General features: G+C 42.2%; 1 protein-coding gene across 9 annotated transcripts in view; it reads right to left on the bottom strand.

The window, feature by feature from the left end:
• The window catches only part of LOC119648352 (voltage-dependent calcium channel subunit alpha-2/delta-3), a 78,046-nt gene that overhangs the window by 9,929 nt on the left and 45,098 nt on the right, over positions 1–23,019 (bottom strand). For 5 of the 9 annotated variants that reach the window (XM_038050055.1, XM_038050061.1, XM_038050060.1 and 2 more), the window contains 4 exons: positions 16,438–16,531; positions 2,697–2,807; positions 2,472–2,590; positions 2,263–2,402 (listed from right to left, as the gene is read on the bottom strand). In XM_038050055.1, the coding sequence (XP_037905983.1) occupies positions 2,263–2,402; positions 2,472–2,590; positions 2,697–2,807; positions 16,438–16,531 (464 nt within the window). Of the gene's footprint in view, positions 1–2,262; positions 2,403–2,471; positions 2,591–2,696; positions 2,808–2,924; positions 2,964–16,437; positions 16,532–23,019 lie in introns of all 9 variants that reach the window. The other 4 variants (XM_038050054.1, XM_038050057.1, XM_038050056.1 and 1 more) reach the window with 1 other exon arrangement.

The raw sequence follows: 23,019 nt of genomic DNA, 5'->3' as shown, positions 1-23,019 counted from the left end.
TTACATTGAACCTCTACTCATGGATTCTGACGGCTAAACATACGTAAAATGGATGCCTGACATTAGTCAATACTACCGTGTTGAAAATCTAAAAGGGATATTACTGGACGACGGAACAGACGGAGAATAAGCTACAGATAAAATAACATGACTCAATGGAAGACTGCGTTGAAGCGTTTCGCGTCGAAAAGAGCTGCTTCGGGAATATTTTACTTGGAAATGATTGGGCTGTTGTCAGTGAGGTAACATTTTGATAGTGAGAAGGCCCACTAGAAGACAAGTGCGTGAGCAGATAGTCAGGAGTAAGTGGAAGATTAAGGGAAGTTAAAAGCTCTAAAGTTGCAAAGACTAGTCAAACTTAGATATTAGGCAGAGCTTCTGGCAACTCTTCATCCTCCATTTACCTTGTTGACAATATTTATCCTGTATTTGTTGATCTTGGCTCGATACTTATGCAAAAATTCAGCCTTGCCGACAGTCGAAAAATTTGACTGTCGGGCTTCAGGTAAAATATGTCGAGCATCCAGTCATGTTGATTCCTCTGTAGCTAGCTTTTAGGCTAAAACATCAATGTCACTCTGAGATGGAGCGATGATGCGTTTCTCGGTCTCGAAGGACTTCCTCAATGTACTTAAGTTGCCGTAGCTACTGAACTCCTTTCGCTTTTAAAACGTTTCATATAGAGGAAGAAATGGAAGATCGTTATAATAGTTAAGGTCTAGAAGAAAGGCATTCGCTTGGAATGTGAAAACTATCAGTTCTGCTATTGTAAGGTAATGGAGCTCATAAAGGAGTACCTTGCGAGCCTGATCGATAAGAGGTAAGCTACTCTCCAGATCAACACCACTCGGACAAATGTTAAGTAATGTGCGGGTTTATGTAGGAACTCGAAATCTACAGCGGAGTCCACCAAGGTTGTATTCCGTCACCGATGGTATTATAATGCTTCTTGTCATCATTGAATCTTTTATACTTCCTTGGCCGAGGCGTGCAGCACTTCGATGGACCATGATATCATACCTTAAACACTTTAACTACACTTATGACATCTGGTTATGGACGTCGACCAAGGGAGAAAAATGAAGGCTGGCACGCAATTGTTCCGATGCCACTTGGTGAATCCGCCTTCTCTATTTTACGCAAAATGCGGAAACGCAGTTACATCAACATCATGATCAAGTTGAAGCTATTACTTGCCAATATTCTCTATGCCTTGCTACAGGGCTATATGGGGACACTAATGATGTTAAGGGACTCAAATTGATATGAGTATTAATATTTTCGGTGAGCAATTCGACAATGGGATGGTTCGACAAAGGAATGGAAGACACACATGTTGAAGAAAATCAGATGCATCGAAATAATTGAAGTAGAAACAAAAATGACCACAGGCATCGTATAGCATGATTAATGGGCAATTAATTGTTTTGCTAGAATTTTGGAATTATTTTTGATTCTACGGTTATGTAAGTCTAGCTTTCTAACTGACGAGGAGCACATTTTTATGAGACGATTTTTTCAGATCTTTAATATATAAAAAAGAAAAAGGAAATGAAAATATTTGCTACTTAACATTTTCAGTGCCCACGCCGCCCCTAGCGCGGGGGTAATGAAAGAAATTTTTGTGACTTGATTTACTATTAAATTCTAGATTTAACCCACTGCCCGACCGAAAGACACTTTCAACCAACATTCACTAGAATCTGGATAGTGATAGGCCAGTCATTCAGTCAAGGCCGATGGACATAGGGTAGGAGTGGAAGGCGCTATAAGAGACGGAAGTTATGTTGCGACGATTTCGTAGTAACAGAAATTTTCTTTTTTACCCATTACGAATGCAAGTTTGCCGACCTATAACTCAGTCCATCTTCTACCTTCAAAAAAATAAAAGAAAAACTATTATTTTTGTTATGAAATATCTTTCCTTCTGCAAACTTTGACTTGTGCAGAAAACGTATGGTTTTTTAGAAGAGGTGTCACACTACGCAGCGCATTTTGGCACTATATACCTTTTGTTTCTTTGCCACCCCCACCCCAAATTTCATGTCAATCGGTCTTGACTGAAGAATATGGAGGTTGAAAGCTTCAATGAGTGGACTATGATTTTGGATGAGGAGAAGAGGTTCTGACACAGTATTTATGTCATATCAATTACATATTTCGTTTTTCTATACTTTTTGGGAAGAGCCACTGACAAAAGCAGTTTTTATTATGTGGGCACTGAATGTGTTAAACGATTAAGAGAAACCTAACAATACGTACGTAATTGGTAATATTTTTGAAAAGCGTAACAAGAGCTGAATGTCGAAATTGAAAGCCAACTACAGCTGCTGGCGCACTTTTCCCCCCTTCTGTATGGAAAATAGCATGGCTGGCTGTCACCAATATGTCGGAAAGATCCTCTGAAATATTATCAATATTTAGATGGAAACCATAAGATTATATTAAAAAGAATATATATATATAATTACCCCCCATATTAAATGGTACTGAATAAACGAAACTTTGTGGCTCGGTAAAATGCTGTTCTACCGCTCTTTTATACCAGACCTCGTCTATGGAGCGCCGATTGTTGTCACTAAACTCATGTCTAAAATTTGGGAAAGATAAGAAGGATTGAAGTAGGAATTCTTGGTAATATTTGCGTTTTTTTAGTTAATATTATGAATTATAAGATTCTTCTTTCATTTACTTACTCAGGGCGCATCTCGTCCGCTTTATTGGTGTAAAATTCCTGCCATCTAGTAAGACCACTATGGGTAGCCAGAAAAGTTACTGTGATACCGAAACGTTGCTTAAATTCACTCCTATTAGCACGGGAAGTTATAAAATTAGAAAAATATTATTATAACAGTGTCCTTAACATTTTTTCACCTAAGAGTAGTTTCAACAAGTTCACTCCTTAATCATTTCGTGCAATTTACCTTGGCCACAATCCCATTAAAACCGCTATGGGACTTGGACTATTCCATTCAAATGGTGCAGGTTTATTTTAATGTGATAAAATTATAGAAAATGTATATAAATTTATGATAATGTAAATAAAAAATGGTCTTCATCCGTATGCATCTCGAAATTAGAAGGAATTTATATAGCATAAAATAAGTAGCACTTTTAGAATTATAATTGGATTGTGTCACACACTACTTAAACTAAGTACAATATTTCAAAGGGGAAAATCAGGGAATTCTAAATATTTTGCATATATTAATTTCAGTATTATATCAATATTTGAATATTGGAGTTTTTAATCTATTTCATAAAAATGGAATCCATTATATAAAAATGGAAGCTGTTGTAAATATATTTGTTTGTGATTGATAGAATCCGAAACCGTTCAATTAATCGCCATGAAAATTGGTGAATATATGTATTTTTCCATGGAAAATATTTTGGTTCTATGCAATTCACCACTGCGGCAGATTAATGTCTGCGATAGATTAATTTCTATACCGTTCATGCAATCACCATGAAAATCGGTATACATATGTATGTAGTTTTTAATCAAAAACATTTTGGTGCTGCCGATATTTTCGTAAACCGCCCCTAGATGACGCTACAATGGATCAACTTATACAACTTTAAACCAATCGTCATGACAAGTAATCACTGTTGATTGGTGAGACATTAAATTCTGAAAATTATTGAAAATTCCACCCAAAAAATCGGCCACTACCATGCAGTATAGTTGCTGAAATATCTGAAGAACGGGACGCACGTCCGGAATTAGAACCAATCAGAGCTTCTACTTTAAGACCTGTTTAAACATGAGAAGAATAAGATCCACGCCGGATCAGAGCTTCTACGTCAAGAGCTGCTGAAACAGTTGAGGCTTTGAGCTTCCGGGCCGCCGAAGCACCTCAACTACATGGTGTACGAATAACAAACCTTGTAGCAAAAGCGTCTGGGTGTGTGTGTGTGTTTGAGGTAGGGGAGAGGCAAAGCTTCTGAGCACTCAAACCTTATTGGGCTGTTGTACTCAATTGCCTCGTCTAACGGAATATCCCGGATTCATTTATGTTTCGCAGGACTCCCGTTAGTGGATATGATGCTACACGCTGATGCGTCAATAGGGAGGCACTCCTGCTTTTGGACAGGCCAAACTTGCTAGAATGTTTGTTTGGTTCTGACATGAAAAGTTTGGTCTCTCTAGCAGTATTAAGGCTTCGCCGCCTGTCATTATGCGAAGCTTGTTCCCAGCTTTTGATAGCAGCATCAGCCAATGCTGCTGGCATCCCAATTGCTGGTTCCGGTCCGGGCATGGGGAAAATTGAAGCCTCTTTTGCTAAGGAATCCGAGATTTCATTTCCCTCTGCATGCAGTGCTCTGAATAAACAAATCCAAGGGCTGTAAATTGAGTAATGCATTCAGAGCTGCGCCGGATGAGGTGCCCATGTCACCGGTGATACCCAGACACACAGTTCATTGCAGTGTGGCAAGCTTACAGCGAAAACAATTTTGTTTCATCTTAACCCACCACACTATGGATGCATAAGCGAACATCGGCCTGATGATAGCGACATATAACCACATTACTACCTGAGGCCTAAGTCCCCATGTCGAAGCAAAGGTCCGCCTACACAGCCCTTAAGCTATGAGAGCGCGTTTCATCTTTATCTCTGCATGTTTGTTCCAAAGAAACTTCTTATCTAGAATAACTCTCAGATATTTCACTTCTTCGGGGAGTTGAAGGGTTGTACCCCTCATCTCTGGAAGGCAAAGACCACTCAGTTTCCTCCTTTTTGTAAATAATACCATTGTGGTGTATTTGGATTTACCGAAAGCCCATGCCTGAGACACAAACTGTCAATTAAATCAACGGCGCGTTGTGTATTTCTACACACCATTTCGAGATCTCGACTAACAGCCAGCACAGCCATCACATCTGCATGAGCTTGAACGTGTATTAGCAGATTCTGCAGTTCGCATAGTAGTGAGGTGATCAGCATACTCCACAGAAGTGGCGATAGAACACCTCCTTGAGGGCAGCCTTTCATCGCTTCCGTTGTTAGGTAGCGATCAACACCCACTTCAGCGCACAGCAATCTCTGCGTTAGCAAAGTATAGATTCACTTTATTAGAGTTTCGTCAACACCATGCTCTCTGGCTGTATCACAGAGCTTTTGGAAGGGCGCACAGTCAAAAGCCCATTCAATGTCCGCGAACAGCCCCATCTACTCACCCTTCTGGGTGGCATCCTATATCTTTGAAATCAAAAAAATAAAGAGAAGACTCACAGGACTTTCCACGTTGTTAACACCTTCTCGCAAATGTGGCGCTCCACCAGTCTCTCCAGATGTTTCAGCGAAAATGATGTTAAGCTGATTCCCCTGATTTTTCCCAGGTTTTGGTATGAGGACTACCTTCACCTTCTGCCAAGAAGAAGGCACGTAGCCCAGAGCAAGACATCCTCGAAAAATATTTCTTGTATATTGCTATATACCCTCCGCAAAAGCGTCTACTTGCTATTGTAATTTACGAAGAGCAAGACACACAACGTAAAGCTGAGCGCTCACAACAAGTTCAAACTAGATGAAGAATCGACCGCAAATGAGTAAAAATTACATCGAAATATCCTCATTGATCCAATGAGCCTATATTGTACTTGCATCGTCCTGCTTTGAAGTTTCAGTAAGAAATGTGTGGTATGTGTTGTTCTACTGATAACGTCAATTTGCCACTACTGACTGATCCTCAAGATCATACCTGTGTTGTTGAAGTTACTCAGGAAACTATTTACAGCATATCGGAAATACAATACATTTCACACCCACATTCAAGTGGGTTAACGAAAATGTTTGCCGTGTAGGCATAATTCCACGGTCCTCTTCAGATACGGATTGGTTTGGAGATCATAATTAGAGTCCCGCCGATATTTTAGATTTACATAGCGGTAGTGGTTTGTACTGACCGCATGAGAGGCTTATCTAATACTTCCGCTGCAACCAGAGGGTACGGCGCCCGAGTTGTATAGCACAACTCCACACTAGAGCCAAACAAGTCGGGAAACCGGAAGCTGAACGCTTCAGGTACGAAAGGCTTTGTGTATTTCTTAGTACGTAGCACATAATATATCCATATATTACGTGAGAGTATCCACTTTCGGGTGATATTGACATATGAATGTCAATATCACCCGAAAGTGGGTCTTCAATTTTCAAAGAAGCAAAAACTTTGACGTATTATAACTTTGTTAGTAATAGTGCGATTTCCACCAAACTTGGTAAGGTTATGCTCTACATTGTAGCTTACATGACTGCAATTTCGTGATGTTAGGATGAACTTAAGGGGGGTTTCCAGCCAATTAAAAAAATATAGTAATATACTATTGGTGGTCAAAGGGTAGTGTAGGTCCCAGGGCGAAACGTGGATTGGTACCCACGAGGAGCCTCGGACAGGATGGATCTTACAACTACGAACCCGGCAACGACAATGGATTATCCATTTGCGCATTTTCTCATGGAATGTGCGCTCCCTGTACAGAGATAAAGCTGATGAGCAGCTAGCCGATACCCTGTCCCAATATAGGGCTGATATAACAGCGTTACAAGAGATGCGATGGACAGGGAGCAGTTTCCTGGAGAAGAACCGCTACACCATATATTATAGCGGTCACCCAGTAAACCATGTGCTCGGTTTAGGTTTCTTAGTCAGGCAAAAAATGAAACCTGCTGTTATCGGCTTTGAAAACATAAGCGAACGGCTATGCACTCTGCACTTGCGAGGCAAGTTGAGAAAAATAAGCCTCATTAACGTTCACGCCCCTACAGAGGAGACTGTAGAGTCGGAGAAGGATACCTTCTATGAGGCAGTAGAACGAACCCTCGAAGCCTGTTCCAGATATGATATTAAAATCATACTTGGGGATTTTAACAGCCAAGTAGGGAAGGAGCCCGTATTCAGGCGATACGTTGGCTCCCATAGCTTACACGAAAAAACAAATGATAACGGATTGCGGATTATTCAATTAGCAGGGTCACACGAAATGGTTGTTGGAAGTACCTGCTTTGCGCGAAAAGCGGTCCATAAACATACATGGGCCTCTCCAGACGGGATCACTTTCAACCAAATTGACCACGTGTTGATCGAACGCCGCCTCCTCTCAGCCTTGATGAATGTTAGAACATATAGGGGGGCCAATATAGGACTCGGATCACTATCGCGTTGGCATGGTGCTCCGAGCTCGAATAACAATATCACCTAGAATCCCCTCTGACAATCAGGTGAGAGTGAACACTGAAACCACAACACAGTCCTCCGCGACACCTATAAGAGGGAAATGGAAGCCGCAATAACCGCAGTCAACAGAGGACCTGGAGATGAAGCATCAACAAATGATCTTCACAACCACCTGAAGAACATTATCATTGATACGGCCACAAGCATACTTGGTCCCAGCCGTAGAAGGAGTCGGAACGGCTAGTTTGACGATGAATGTAAGCTAGCAACGGAACGGAAGAATGCCGCATACCGAGTAATGTTGCATTCTCAAAGAACGTGGACCCGCGCAGAGACTTATCACGAACTCCGTCGAGCGGAGAAGCGACTTCACAGACGGAAAAAGGAAGCCTGGGAGAACCAACAAGTCTGTGAACTAGAAAAGTACAGGGAGCAACCGCACCAGGCCCGAAAGCGGAAGTTTTACCAACAAGTCAGCAGGATGAAGCCTTATACACCTCGATGCTCATCCTAGCGAGACAAAGAGGGAAATCTGATTTTCGACAGAATGGGCATATTGGAGCGATGGGTTGAGTACTTTGATGAGCTACTGAACAACCAGAACATCGGCGAGTTGGAGGTCCCGCCAACTGAAGACGACGGACAAATACTGCCACCACCAAGTTTAGGAGAAACAGTCCGTACAATTCATCGGCTAAAAAATCATAAGTCGCCAGGAGCCGATGAATTACAGCCGAATTGGTTAAATATGGAGGCGACCAGTTACACCAAGTGGTTCATCAACTTGTGCTCAAGATATGGGACAGCGAATCAATGCCTGACGATTGGCAACGAGGCATTATCTGTCTCATACATAAAAAGGGAGATATCACACTTTGCAGCAATTATAGAGGTATCACGTTGCTGAGTACCATCTATAAGATATTCTCCACTATCTTGCTAGGTCGGATAGCCTCATACGCCCAGAACATCATTGGCCCATACTAAAGAGGCTTCACTCCAGGCAAATCAGCAACAGATCAGATTTTCTCTGTGCGGCAAGCGACGGAAAAACTTTTGGAATATGGACAACAGTTGCACCATCTGTTCATCGATTTTAAAGCCGCCTATGATAGCATAGCCAGGATGAAACTGCACACGGCCATGAGAGAATTCGGTATCCCGACGAAATTAATAAGACTGACTAGGCTGACCCTGACCAATGTGCGAGGCCAGATAAAAGCAGCAGGATCACTCTCAAGACCATTCGACATCAACAACGGTCTACGACAAGGGGATGCCCTATCATGCGTCCTCTTTAACCTGGCCCTCAAGAAAGTGATCCGTGATGCTGAGGTAAATGCAAGAGGTACGATCCTCTTTAAGTCCACCTAACTACTGGCCTATGCTGACGATATCGACATCATGGGAAGAACCACCCGAGACGTACAAACTACCTTCGTCCAAATTGAGCAGGGGGCGCGAGATCTTGGGTTGCACATCAATGAAGGCAAGACAAAATATATGGTGGCAACATCAGCACCGAAAACCAACCAACCAACAACATCAAACCGCACTGGTCAAACAGGAAGAATAAGGACAGGAGAATACAACTTTGAGACCGTTGACAATTTCTCCTATCTAAGGTCGAAAATCACAACCGATAACAACTACGATGATGAAATCCGCGCACGGTTGTTGTTCGCCAACAGAGCCTATTTCAGCTTACAAAAACTGTTCCGCTCGAAACGTCTCACCATAGGGTCAAAGCTCTTACTGTACAAGACTATGATCTTGCCAGTCCTCATGTATTCCTCGGAAACTTGGGTTCTTAGCGAGAGAAATTGTGAACTCTTGGCCGCGTTCGAGAGAAGAATCCTCCGAAGATATTTTGGCCTCCTACATGAGGATAGATGATTCCGTAGCCTACACAATGACGAAATCTATGAGCGATACCATGACCGTCCGGTTGTGGATCAAAACCCGGCTCAATAGGTTACGGTGGGCGGGTCACTTAATCCGTATGGATGAGGATGGTCCCACCCGGAAAGTCTATGTTGCGCCGTTGATGATGATGAATATACTATTATTAACTTTATTTGAACAGATATCGGTATGGAAGGTATTTCGGAGCCCAGGCACCATATAGTGGCAGCCACCTGATTTTTTTTTTAGATTTTTCGGTTTGGTAGTTTTTGAGAAAGAAATCATCACTTTCATCACCCGAAAATGGATCTTAAATTTTCAGAGAAGCAAAAACTTTGACTTATTATAACTTTGTTAGTAATAGTGCGATTTCCACCAAACATGGTAAGGTCATGCTCTACATTATAGCCTACATGACTGCAATTTCGTGATGCTAGGATGAACTTAAGGGGGGTTTCCAGCCAATTTAAAAAAAAAATCCGTCCGTCCGTGTCCGGATAGCTGAGTGGTTAGAGCACAAGGCTGTCGTACGGAAGGTCGCGGTTCAAATCTCGCTGGCGACAGTGGGATTTGTATCGTGATTTGACGTCGGACACCAGTCGACTCAGCTGTGAATGAGTACCTGAGTCAAATCAGGGTAATAATCTCGGGCGAGCGCAATGCTGACCACATTGCCTCCTACAGTCTACTGTAGTGTACCGTTACGGTCTTGAATGAAGTGCTCTAACACACTTCAAGGCCCTGATCCAATATGGATTGTTGTGCCAACGATTGTTGTTATTGTTAAAAAAAAAATATAGTAATATACTATTATTAACTTTATTTGAACAGATATCGGTATGGAAGGTATTTCAAAGCCCAGGCACCATATAGTGACAGCCACCTGATTTTTTTCAGATTTTTCGGTTTGGTAGTTTCTGAGAATAGCCCCCTTAAAGAAATTATCACTTTCAATCCCTTGCACTCTCTACCTTTCCAACAAATTTCAAAGCTAAGACCGGCTTCGAAAAAAAAGTACTAACTGAGACCTTTAATTTGATACCCCACATGACTATATTTGATGAAAACAAAAATAAATTCAATGTAAAAGGATGTAACTCAGTGTATGCCTGAGCGTTCACAGTTCCCACCTTTCTACCAAATTTGGTGCCAATGGCTATAATTATCTCCGAGAAAAATGCGTGTGACGGACAGACAGACAGGCAGACAGTAAACCGATTATAATAAGGTTTTTGGTAAACACAAAAAGGGCTCTGCTCTATGGGCACAACCACAACCACCTTGAAACTCCCACAACGGGACCGACCACAAATAATCGCGCCGGGAACACATCCCTCAAAAATTCGTCTGGATCATATGGTTCAGACGGCCATCCCGGTTCCTGCGGTACCAGATAATCTCCGGTAAGTTTCGTGGTACTGCGTACTCCGTACTCGTGGTACTCCCCCCCCCCTGAATAAGGGGGGTCCCTATTCACCCCTTGGTGGGTTACAGCGCGTGAACCCCATTTCCCGAGACGACTGCACTCTTTCTATACTGTCCTGCACCAAGTGTTTTTGGGGCGATCCACTCGTAACGTACTCTGATGATACGTCACTGACAGGTGTTGACGAAGACTTGGAGCCTTGAGTGACAGGGGGGTCAGTTTCTATGTGTCACTCTGATATAGATACATAGAAAGAGCACTAATATGTATCAGTCTCATCTTGATTTTGGTGTTGAGATAACTATATTTCCAGATTTTAGATAAGATAGCGGTTAGGTGCGATTGTCGACAGAAACGACGCTTATTAGATATCCAAATTGATCGATGCCTTCGATGTCTTGTCCATTAATGCAGATAGGAAGACTGCAATGACCCTTCAGATTGAGAACCTTGATTTTGTTGGTGTTTATCTTCAGTCTAACTATTTTTGCCTCTCTTTCCAAATCCAGAGCCATTTGATCATATTTACGACCCAATGAGATCGACGAGAGAGCAAAGATGTCATCAGCGTAGATGTATGAGGAAAGAGAAAGCATATTGGTGACAAGATGCAAATCTGGCGGACTCTGCTTTGAATCTCAAATTCCTTAGAGATTTTACTTCGATGCAATACGTGACATTTTGTGTCATCATATATCGCTCTGATAATAGCTACTAGTTTTTCCGAAAATCCTTCCTGCGTAGAGCACGCTCTCTGTTCACGCTGAGAGCATGTGGAAGTGTTCTAAAATGATGGTGTAGAGTGGAAACCAGCATGTTATCTGTCTATCAGGCATTCGAGGTTTGCTTTAATGCATTCCAAAATTACTTTAGCTATTATCTTTGCGACGGCAAGGAGCACGTAAATACCCATCCAACTGTCGTACTCAAAACGGGTGCTCTTCTTTGGTCTTCTTTGGAGTCTGAATGATAATCCCCTTCTTCCACTCTTTAGGGATGGTCTGGGGTTAGCAGGATTTCTATACGAATGGAAGTAGCTGGTAAAACGATAAATAACTTTGCGGAGAGATCGTCAAGCCTAGCGGCTTTACTCCATTTGAGTGCATTAATTGTTGAAATGATTTATCCTCTGCTTGAAGGAACAGTCCGTGTTCGAATGTTACGATGAGTGATAATTTCATCTCCAAGAGGTGGTATGGTTAAGAACTGTTCTGAAGTATACCTTCCACCTCTTCAGTTTTTTGCCATTGTGGATGAGGAGTCAACCATTAACGGCCTTCACAGGATCAACGAAGGGTTTGCGAATACATGTAAGTAGTTTCTTTAGGCGGTATACACTTCTGAAATCATTGCGTTCTGCGGCATCTTCCGCTTCCCTGACTACCGCAATAACTAACTCCTTTGTGTCATAGCATACACTACGCTGAATTCTCCCCTCCGCCATCATTCGCAGAGGTCAATAGGGCTTTCAATCCCTTCCTTTTATTGGGTCGCTTCCGCAATTCCGCTGGGTATTTACCGTCCAATAAGCAGCCGATGTTGAACTTGGAGGGTCGCAGCTCTTCAACCCTGGGGAAAGTGCCCAACGCAGCACGCAAGCGAACGTTAGCGACCACCAGAAGTTTGCGTTTCTCTTGTTACAGACATTTAAAAGTCAATTTTATTGTTCATACGGTGTCGGTCAGTTGAAATCCAAGTGACCTTATGGCAAATTCTGTGCGAAAACAATGTGCCACTAATGACGAAACTTTCGATCACGTAGAAATCTATAAACCTCCCACCATTATCATTACGGTTGCCAAGACCGTGCTGCCTATCACATGCCCACGCATGGTTTTAACAGAGCTACCCATCATGATCGCAACGTCACCTTTTAAAGTCGCCTGGAATGGAATTTTCGCAAGAGTGGAAGTAAGCGTTGTCGCGTGAGTACATTCCAGGAACCAATCATAATCCGTTTTCGATAGCCAAAAGTTCCCTATCCGAGATGTTGTTGTTGCTTCGGTAGCAGAAAGTTTCAAAATGTGTAGGTTGGTAGCACACATTTCTACCCGTTTAGTCGCCTTTTACGACAAGCAGGGAAGACTTTGAATGTGTTCTTAAAATCCAAACTCACAGGGATCATTTTGACTGAATTTCTACTAAAAGGCAGACGATTAATGAAAACGAAAAATTCAATCTACTATAACGGTGAGTAATAGCAAAATTTCCTTCAGATTTTTCCGTATCGTGCCTTCATTGTAGTTTATGTTTTTGTAAAATTTTGCAGCCCTAAAATAAGTTTGAGCGGGGAACGCTTTAATATGTAATACTTGGATAAATTTAGCTTCTAAGTTCATTGTTAGGTTAAGTGCATATGTTTAAACGTGATGTCCTCTGTCGCTTTTGTGAAAAACTCTGTAAGAGCAAAACTGACTTAAATTAGGACACAATTTTTGTTCTTAACATATAATAAGTTGGCTTCGTTCAATTTAATTTTCCCATTTGCTCACCCTATTGATAAAGTTACTCAGTAACGAAGATCCTATGGGAAACTAGAGGAGACAAAATGGTGACCAAAATCCAAGCCAAGGTGTGACTACTGTCCCAAGTGTTAAGTGGTGGCACGAGTTATGATATAAGCGCGAAAAATGAATTCTGTATAGCAGGCTTTAAATAGCCTCATCTTGTCAAAAAGAACCTCTGCCAAGATCAGCCTACTTTCGTTAGTAAAACAAAGGCCATGGTAGGTAATCATCCAATATACAAGAAAAAACTAACACAAGAATTAAACTTCGGTCGTGACGATCCAGCCCAGACTTCATGGATGGAACTGAAGTTTAGACACAAATCCTCCACTTATTCAATTGAAAACCAAATGGGCCGAAGCCTATTCTGCCTTCTCTTCGGGCACCACATTATGGAGGAGCATGTAGTAATTTATTGCTACACTTAAGGTGTCCGCAGCACATTATGATAGAAACAACGGATTGTATTTCTCTAAGTGGTAAGAAGTCAGAGACTTCGAATCCACCCTCGATTGACTAATCAAATGACAGTAGAGGCACGGATTTTAGAGGATTCACGAGATTCATGTTCCCCCACGAAAATATCTGACAACATACTCTCCATTTCAGTGAAAAGCCAGATCCATGAAGCTCGGACTCCTAGTCGACGACAGCAGAAGGTACTGTGAAAACAGGCGAAGCTTGTTGGGAATGAGGACATAGGCGTTACTATACTACCAAGTTTGGCAATATCCAGAGATTGTGAGATCCACAACGGACCCACCAGACTTTTCAGTTAGTGTCGGTTTTCACATTTCAACATGAAAGTGTTGCAAGGGAAATTGGGACACTGCGAGAGCGGTGGTTACTATTGAAAAGACAAGAGATATTATACTATTCTTTGATCACTTTAAAGCATCCGAAATGGATGGCATTTGTTCCGTGATGCGAAAGGAGGGTATAGAGCACTTAGAACAACTTATAAGAAATATTTTCCGAGAATGTCTTGCTCTGGGTTACAGAAGGCGCTAAGGTCGTACCCAATCAATGAAAACCAACACGATTACCAGCGTGAAAACTCATGTAAGTCTGCTCTTCTCTCTTCGGTTTCCAACATAGAGGACGCAACTCTGATAGACGAGTACGCGATGACGGTGTCCATGAACATTGAAGGGGCGTTTGACTTTTGTACTTTTCCATAAGCTTTGTGATGGCGCCACAGAGTATGGTGTCGATGAAACCTTAATTAAGTGCATCTATACTATGCTAACGCAGGAAGTATGCTATCGCCGCTTCTGTGGAGCATGTTGATCAACTCACTACTATGCGAATCACAAAATCGGCCAATACTTGCCCAAGCCTATGCAGATGACATGGCTGTCCTAGTTGTTAATCGGGATCTCGGAACAATGTGCAGAAATACACAGCGCGCTGTTGAGTTGATTGACAGATTATGCCTCAGGCACGGATTTCAGCAAATCCAAATAAACCAAATAAACCACAATGGTATTATTTATAAAAAGGAGGGTCAGGGTGGTGCAACCTTCCAACTCTCCGAAGAAGTCAAATACATGGGAGTTATTCTAGACAAAAAGATAGAAATAGAGAAAACGGGGAGTTCCAGAAGAATTCACGGCGGGATATACGGAATTATTCTATGATGGTTCAAAAACAGAACAGAGTTCTGAGGCAGGAGTCAACCTTTCGAGTGAAAACGGGGAATGGGTTTTTCTTTTGGGGCAATATGCAACAGTCTTTCAGGTTGGAGTATATGCTATCCCAAGGATAGCAGCCTGGGTGATTGATGAGGGGTTGAAGGACAGGTGCAGCGATAGTCAAACTGCAATGAGGGCGTTGAGCGGTCCTTTGATGACTTCCAAAATCGCGTATTTGTTGGCGCACCTTGACTGTCATTTTCGCCATCTTTTTAGGTTTTTGGGAGAGCTCTGCTCTCTAGTTTTGACCAGTTCTGCAGTTTTTTCGCCACCGCCCATACTTATAAGATAATGCACGACGATTCCAACCCGTTAAACTAAATAACAGCAAAAAAGACCCCGTTGGCAATGCATAAGTCTCCATTTGCAGTGAAAGTTTATTGAAGCTGTTGACTGTATTTTGTATGACGACACCAATTCATAAGGTTCCGATAATGAGCGATGCGAACAGCGTAGGAAGAAAATCTTACTAGCTGTAAGGATTGCTTTAACGCATATTTGGTAGGTGTTTATCGCAAAATATTACAGCTAAATTTTGCTGAAGTACGGGTGATCGCTTCAAGTAGTACTGCTCCTGACTTGATGATATGTGGGTGGGTGCGCGACTAACCCTGAAGCAGGTCTCTCAGCTGCTTTTGTTCAATAACAGCTTTCTCCGGTTTTTAGATTAAAATCTTAATAGCGCTGAAACTTTGGAACAACTTGATACCCAGAATAACCTCTATACCACCACTGGATATTGTTAGGACGAAAACAGATTTGGTAGACTGGGGACTTTCTTTTACAATCGGCATTTCGGAGTTGGATGTAGCATCTTCATAGCATCTTCACCTAAAGCGTAGACAAGGTGTTTCTCAAACCAATTTGCAACATTGTAAAGTGCCATTGCACCAATCACTCATCGGATCAATTGCTGCAAAGCAGTCATAAATTTGATTCCTGAACCATGTGTTATTGGTGGGGAGAGTAGGGTTCAAACTTTCGATATGCTAATCTATTACCGGGCACTTTATGAACACACGATAAACACTGGGAAGGCGGGAAGCCATATAGCCATATTGCAGCAGAAGAATCTGTTTCAGTGGTCGAGCAGCGTTATCAGCACCAAATAACAATACCATATCGAGGCAATTGGTGTGTGCAATTGGACCAGCTGCTACTGAAACGTGGTCGCGCGAAACATTACTGACCTGGGTGTGAGGCACTCGAACATCGCTCGAAATGAAGAGGTTGACAGACTGACTTGCCAAGGATCTGATTCTACACTGGTGGGACCAGAACCAGCATTTATCCTTAGGCCATTCACTGTCTACTCTGATGCGAAAAGTTGCAAGAATTAAACAGAAAGGAATGAAGACCCTAGCAGGACTCTTTACGGGATATTATTGCTTACACTATCACAGTGGGTAGTGACTTCGGCTATATGTCGTCAATGTGAAGAAAATATGGAGTTGTCCCTTTTACTTTAGTATTGATCAGATAAAGAATAGGCAGCCGAGACTATATAATTCAAAATACGTGATCACAACAGCTTAAAAACGAATGCGCCCAAAATGTTTGTAATATAACTTTCCTGGGAATACCGAAGTATATGTATGAATTTTCAACAAAGGATTTTATTGTTGCAAAAGTGGACAAGTGGTATACTTTGTATTTATCCTATTATTTTGGCCTGCTGGTGAAAACAAAGCTACTTAATATGTAATCAATATATAACTTCACTCACCCTTTATCCTCCTTTGTACTGTGGCTAAGATTCTTGGTGAACCACTCTGTCACTCGTGCGTCGAAAACCAGTGCCTGCATCAATTTTCGGTCACCTGTAAACAGAGAAAAATGTAAAATATGTAAATATCAAGCAATCAATCTCATCCTTCCTAAAACCATTTATTGCTTGCATCTGAATTGACTCAATTTCCTTGAAAATATCTCGCAAGGTTGGTTAATTCAGAAACTCATAGACGATGTTCCCGATAAACAATATCGAACAATGATGAATGTATGAATTTTCTTGTTAGGGCCTCAGTTTTGGTCACGAAAATTTTTCTACATGCGCGTATTATTGATCATCAATGCTTCCTTATAACCAAACAAAAAACAAATAGCAAAAAGAAAATTATTTACATAACACGATAACTTTTAGAACAATATGAAGAAGAGAGTGGCCTAAAGGGGTCAATTATTTCATTCCAGTCTGAAAGGTACTCGGATGGCTTCGTGGTTAGAGTGCTAGCCTATTGCAGCTGAAACTCACTGGCGGCAGAGAGGTGTGTACCGTGACTGGATGTCCGCTACCAGTCGACTCAGTCGAATGAGTACCTGAGCATATCAGGGTAATAATCACGGACGAGCGAAATGCTGGCCACATTGCCTCCTAGAGTGTACTGTAGTGTCCCGTTACGGTCTTGAATGGCCCTTATCTGGGAAGATCAAAGTAAAAAACACTGATTTTTAAGGCGATACCGATTGACACGAAATTTGGTGAGAAGGTCCGACCTGTGGACCCCCAGACATGCGGTGTGTGATATCCTCCAACCTTGAGATTTAGGGGGGGGGGGGCATTTATGTAAAAGAGGGGTGTAAACATTTTTTTCACCAAATATAGTCATGTGGGGTATCAAATAAAAGGTCTCGATTAGTACTTTTCGAAGCCGTTTTGAGATTTACTCAAAAGGCGGGGAGTGGGAGGGGTGCAAAGTGATGATTTCTTTAACGGACCCATTCTCAGAAACTACACAACCGAAATCTGAAAAAATCATGAATCATCTGCCTCTATACGGTGCCCAGGCTTCAAAATACTCTCCATATCGATATCTCTTCAAATTAGGTTAATAACAGTATATTACCATATTTTTGGGAAAATTGAGTAAAACCTCCCTTAAGTTTATCTCAGAGTTAAAAAAGTTGGTAGTAGTATAAAATATAATATGAAGAATATTATCTTCAAGTTTGATCAAAATCATACTATTAGCATCAAAGTTACAGTAGCTCAAAGTTGTCTTAACCGTGTAAATTTACAACCCGAAGTACTAAATCTGACATGCTAAATGCATATTATTAACAGGCTACGTACAAATGGGATAGTTCTACACTCAAATATACTCACAGAAGAAGCAAACAAAACCTTTCATACCTGAAGCGCCCAGCTTCCGGTTTCCCGACTTGTTTGTTGTTGTTTCGGAGACAAGTACAGGCAAGCAATATATACGGGAGAATAGCTAAAAAAGCAACTTTGCCACACTTACATCATTTAAGGATGAGCATATGCCAAAAATCATCTCTCCTAGGAAGGATTTGAAGGAGAGAAGAAATAGTAAAACGTTCTATGAATTGACGGATTCAAATTTAATTTGTTCTCCAATTATTATGCACGCTATGTACGCCAACCTAAAGATGTCCATGTTAGGCTCACAAAAAAGACAGCGAAACACAACGGTGGAAGCGTTATGGGGGGAGAATACCGGAAGGGTTGAACAATTAGCATACCTAAAAGGTATTGTTTCTACCGATGGTATGTGGAAATTTTCAACTCCAACATCAAGTTGAAAAGGGTCCTAGCCAATGTTCTTCCTGCACTGGTATATGGGAGTAGTACATGGAAGGTGATCACCGCTGTTACTAGAAAATTCAACAAATCAAACTAATCGGAAAGGATTCTCTTGACGTGTAGGTGTTTTCGACTCGTTACGTCTCATAAAGGAGTTTATCGCGACCATAGAAATAGGGTCCCAGGGCGAAACGTGGATTGGTACCCACGATGGAGCATAAAACCTGGGAAATGCCTGCTGAACCAACACCAACAGCTCTACTACCAAACCCTATCTCCACTTCCACGTGGTGACCGCTGGGAGCTCTTTCTTAACGAAAAGCTGCAGACGGAGAAGGATGAAGGCGAGTCTCCCGCGCCTAAAAACGGGACAAATTGTACCAACTGGTCCTCCAGGTTGGGGGTTACGTAGGGCTCACAACTCTACACGGAAAACAACTTGTTACGAAGCCACAACAGGAACCTTGGACAGGACGGACTTTAAAACGACGGACCCGGCACCGACAATGGATCAACGATTTGCGCATTTTCTCATGGAACGTGCGCTCCCTGTATAGAGATGAAGCTGATGAGCAGCTAGTCGATACCCTGTCCCAATATAGGGCTGATATAACAGCGTTACAAGAGATGCGATGGACAGGGACCGGTTTCCTGGAGAAGAGCCACTACACCATATATTATAGCGGTCATTCAGTAAACCATGTGCTCGGACTAGGTTTCTTAGTCAGCCAAAAAATGAAACCTGCTATTATCGGCTTTGAAAACATAAGCGAACGGCTATGCACTCTGCACTTGCGAGGCAAGTTTAGAAATATAAGCCTCATTAACGTTCACGCCCCTACAGAGGAGACTACAGAGGAGACTGCAGAGTCGGAGAAGGATACCTTCTACGAGGCAGTAGAACAAACCGTCGAAGCCTGTCCCAGATATGATATCAAAATCATACTTGGGGATTTTAACAGCCAAGTAGGGAAGGAGCCCGTATTCAGGCGATACGTTGACTCCCATAGCTTACACGAAAAAACAAATGATAACGGACTGCGGATTATTCAATTAGCAGGGTCACACGAAATGGTTGTTGGAAGTACCTGGTTTGCGCGGAAAGCGGTTCACAAACATACGTGGGCCTCTCCAGACGGGGCCACTTTCAACCAAATTGACCACGTGTTGATCGAACGCCGCCACCTCTCAGCCTTGATGAATGTCAGAACATATAGGGGGGCCAATATAGACTCGGATCACTATCGCGTTGGCATGGTGCTCCGAGCTCGAATAACAAAACCACCTAGAATCCCCTCTGACAATCAGGTGAGAGTGAACACTGAAGCTATCCACAATATAACCCTTCGCGACACCTATAAGAGGGAAATGGATGCCGCAATAACCGCAGTCAACAGAGGACCTGGAGATGAAGTATCAACAAATGATCTTCAGAACCACCTGAAGAACGTTATCATTGATACGGCCACAAGCATATTTGGTCCCAGCCGCAGAAGGAGTTGGAACGGCTAGTTTGACGATGAATGTAAGCTAGCAACGGAGCGGAAGAATGCCGCATACCGAGTAATGTTGCATTCTCAAAGAACGCGGGGCCGCGCAGAGACTTATCACGAACTCCGTCGAGCGGGGGAGGGGCTTCACAGACGGAAAAAGGAAGCCTGGGAGAACCAACAAGTCTGTGAACTAGAAAAGTACAGGGAGCAACCGCACCAGGCGCGCAAGTTTTACCAACAAGTCAGCAGGATGAAGCCTTATACACCTCGATGCTCACCCTGCCGAGACAAAGAGGGGAAATCTGATTTCCGACAGAATGGGCATATTGGAGCGATGGGTTGAGTACTTTGATGAGCTACTGAACAACCAGAACATCGGCGAGTTGGAGGTCCCGCCAACTGAAGACGACGGACAAATACTGCGAACACCAAGTTTAGGAGAAATAGTCCGTGCAATTCATCGGCTAAAAAATCATAAGTCGCCAGGAGCCGATGGAATTACAGCCGAATTGGTTAAATATGGAGGCGACCAGTTACACCAAGTGGTTCATCAACTTGTGCTCAAGGTATGGGACAGCGAATCAATGCCTGACGATTGGCAACGAGGCATTATCTGTCTCATACATAAAAAGGGAGTTATCACACAGTGCAGCAATTATAGAGGTATCACGTTGCTGAGTACCATCTATAAGATATTCTCCACTATCTTGCTAGGCCGGATAGCCCCATATGCTCAGAACATCATTTCCCAATACCAAAGAGGCTTCACTCCAGGCAAACCAGAAACAGATCAGATTTTGTCTCTGCGGCAAGCGATGGAAAAACTTTTGGAATATGGACAACAGTTGCACCATCTGTTCATCGACTTTAAAGCCGCCTATGATAGCATAGCCAGGGTAAAACTGTACACGGCCATGAGAGAATTCGGTATCCCGACGAAGTTAATAAGGCTGACTAGGCTGACCCTGACCAATGTGCGAGGCCAGATAAAAGCAGCAGGATCACTCTCAAGACCATTCGACATCAACAACGGTCTACGACAAGGGGATGCCCTATCATGCGTCCTCTTTAACCTGTCCCTCGAGAAAGTGATCCGTGATGCTGAGGTAAATGCAAGAGGTACGATCCTCTTCAAGTCCACCCAACTACTGGCCTATGCTGACGATATCGACATCATGGGAAGAACCACCCGAGATGTACAAATGTAGGCGGCGATTGGCGTGAGATCTTGGGCTGCACATCAATGAAGGCAAGACAAAATATATGGTGGCAACATCAGCACCGAAAACCAACCAACCAACAACAGCAAACCGTACTGGTCAAACAGAAAGAATAAGGATAGGAGAATACAACTTTGATACCGTTGACAATTTCTCCTATCTAAGGTCGAAAATCACAACCGATAACAGCTACAATGATGAAGTCCGCGCACGGTTGTTGTTCGCCAACAGAGCCTACTTCAGCTTACAAAAACTGTCCCGCTCGAAACGTCTCACCATAGGGTCAAAGCTCTTACTGTACAAGACTATGATCTTGCCAGTCCTCATGTATTCCTCGGAAACTTGGGTTCTTAGCAAGAAAAATTGTGAACTCTTGACTGCGTTCGAGAGAAGAATCCTCCGAAGAATTTTTGGCCCCTTACATCAGGATGGACGATTCCGTAGCCTATACAATGACGAAATCTGTGAGCGATACCATGACCGTCCGGTTGTGGATAAAATCCGGCTCAACAGGTTGCGGTGGGCGGGTCACTTAATCCGTATGGATGAGGATGATCCCACCCGGAAAGTCTATAAGGGCAATATCTATGGTAAAAAAAGAAGACGAGGCAGACCCTGCCTAAGATGGAACGATGGCGTAGGTCAGGACGCCAGACAGCTTTTAGGGATATCGAGTTGGTGGACCTCGGCGCAAAACCAAAACTGTTTCCTTCTTTACTAAATTGGGAAAAATTTTTGGTAAAGAAGGGAAGGGTTTTTGAATTGTTATTTTTTGTTATAGAACTACTAAAACGTGTTGAATTCAGGTTTGGCACTTGCAGAGCATGAAACTGAGTTGATTTTGATCAACAAGCCATGAAAGGAAACCGCTGAAACATCAAGCAAACTAAGCTGTATCGTTTAAGGCACCTCTCAAGAGCATAGCAATGAAAGTGTCTACCACCAGCACATTGCTTGCAAGAATGATGCAACTGTCTGTCTAGAGGAAAGATCCTACAGCATAAAATTGGAGTTACATATGGACCTTGTGCGCCTACCGACCAACATCTGCCGAAGTAGCATACATACAGTCAACCAATGAAAAAGTTGGATAGTCACAGCAATACACTTTGAAGTCAAACATCTCGAAAGCTTGTTGATATTTTTTAATAAATTCTTGAAAGAAGAACAACATTTTTTATATGAGGTTTTACCGTTACTATTATTTTATTAGTGCTATTTTTAACAGAAAAATAGTGCTAAAACCAACAAATTTGCGTTTTGCACTGCAAAAAAAAACTTGATCACATCAAATTAATAAAAAGAAAATAAATTTATGTCAACAATTGGGTAAATTAGTATTTGGTGTGGTGACCATTAGCTTTTAAAACTGGGAGAAATCTTCTTTTCATCGACCCTAAAAGTTTTTCGGTGACTTCCGCAGGAATAGAGCTCCAGATATCCTTTATGTGATATTCTAAATCATTTTTGTTCTTTATCCCCCTTTTTCATAGTTCCTTTTCGACGTGTGCCCACAAGTTCTCTATCGGATTTATCAGAACTGAAAATGTTAAATTTCGACTCGTTGCGAAAAATAACTGTTTTCCAAAAATTTTCTGGCTTATAAACGAACTTTTGAGCATCTTCAATTCGTTTTTAATGTTTTGTGTGAAAAAAACCTTATAGAATCGAGTTGATGTCTGTCTGTCTGTCTGTCTGTCACACCCGATTTATTCCGAAACGGCTAGACCGATTGTCACGAAAATTGGTGAGAGCATGTGATCTTTTCTTCCTTTTACATACAGTAAGTGGCGCCATTTTGTACTAAGTTTAAGTCTTTTTCAAAAAATATCTCCATATGGGGTATCAAATGAAAGGGCTCAATTAGTAACTGGTTCCATATTTGATATCGGGTGAAACATAGAGGAGTGAGGGCTCAAATATTACCATCAAAAAGTATAACAGGTCTCGTTCTCAGAACCTATCCAACCGAAAAATCTGAAAAAATCACAGTGGTGCTTCTCTACGAATTCTAGGCCTCAAAATACATCCGGTTCCGATATCTGCAC

Source organism: Hermetia illucens, chromosome 2 (genome assembly GCF_905115235.1).
Source record: "Hermetia illucens chromosome 2, iHerIll2.2.curated.20191125, whole genome shotgun sequence".
NCBI classification, from domain to species: domain Eukaryota; kingdom Metazoa; phylum Arthropoda; class Insecta; order Diptera; family Stratiomyidae; genus Hermetia; species Hermetia illucens.
The sequence above is the reverse complement of the archived record's forward strand: the minus strand, read 5'-3'. Positions and strand labels throughout refer to the sequence as shown.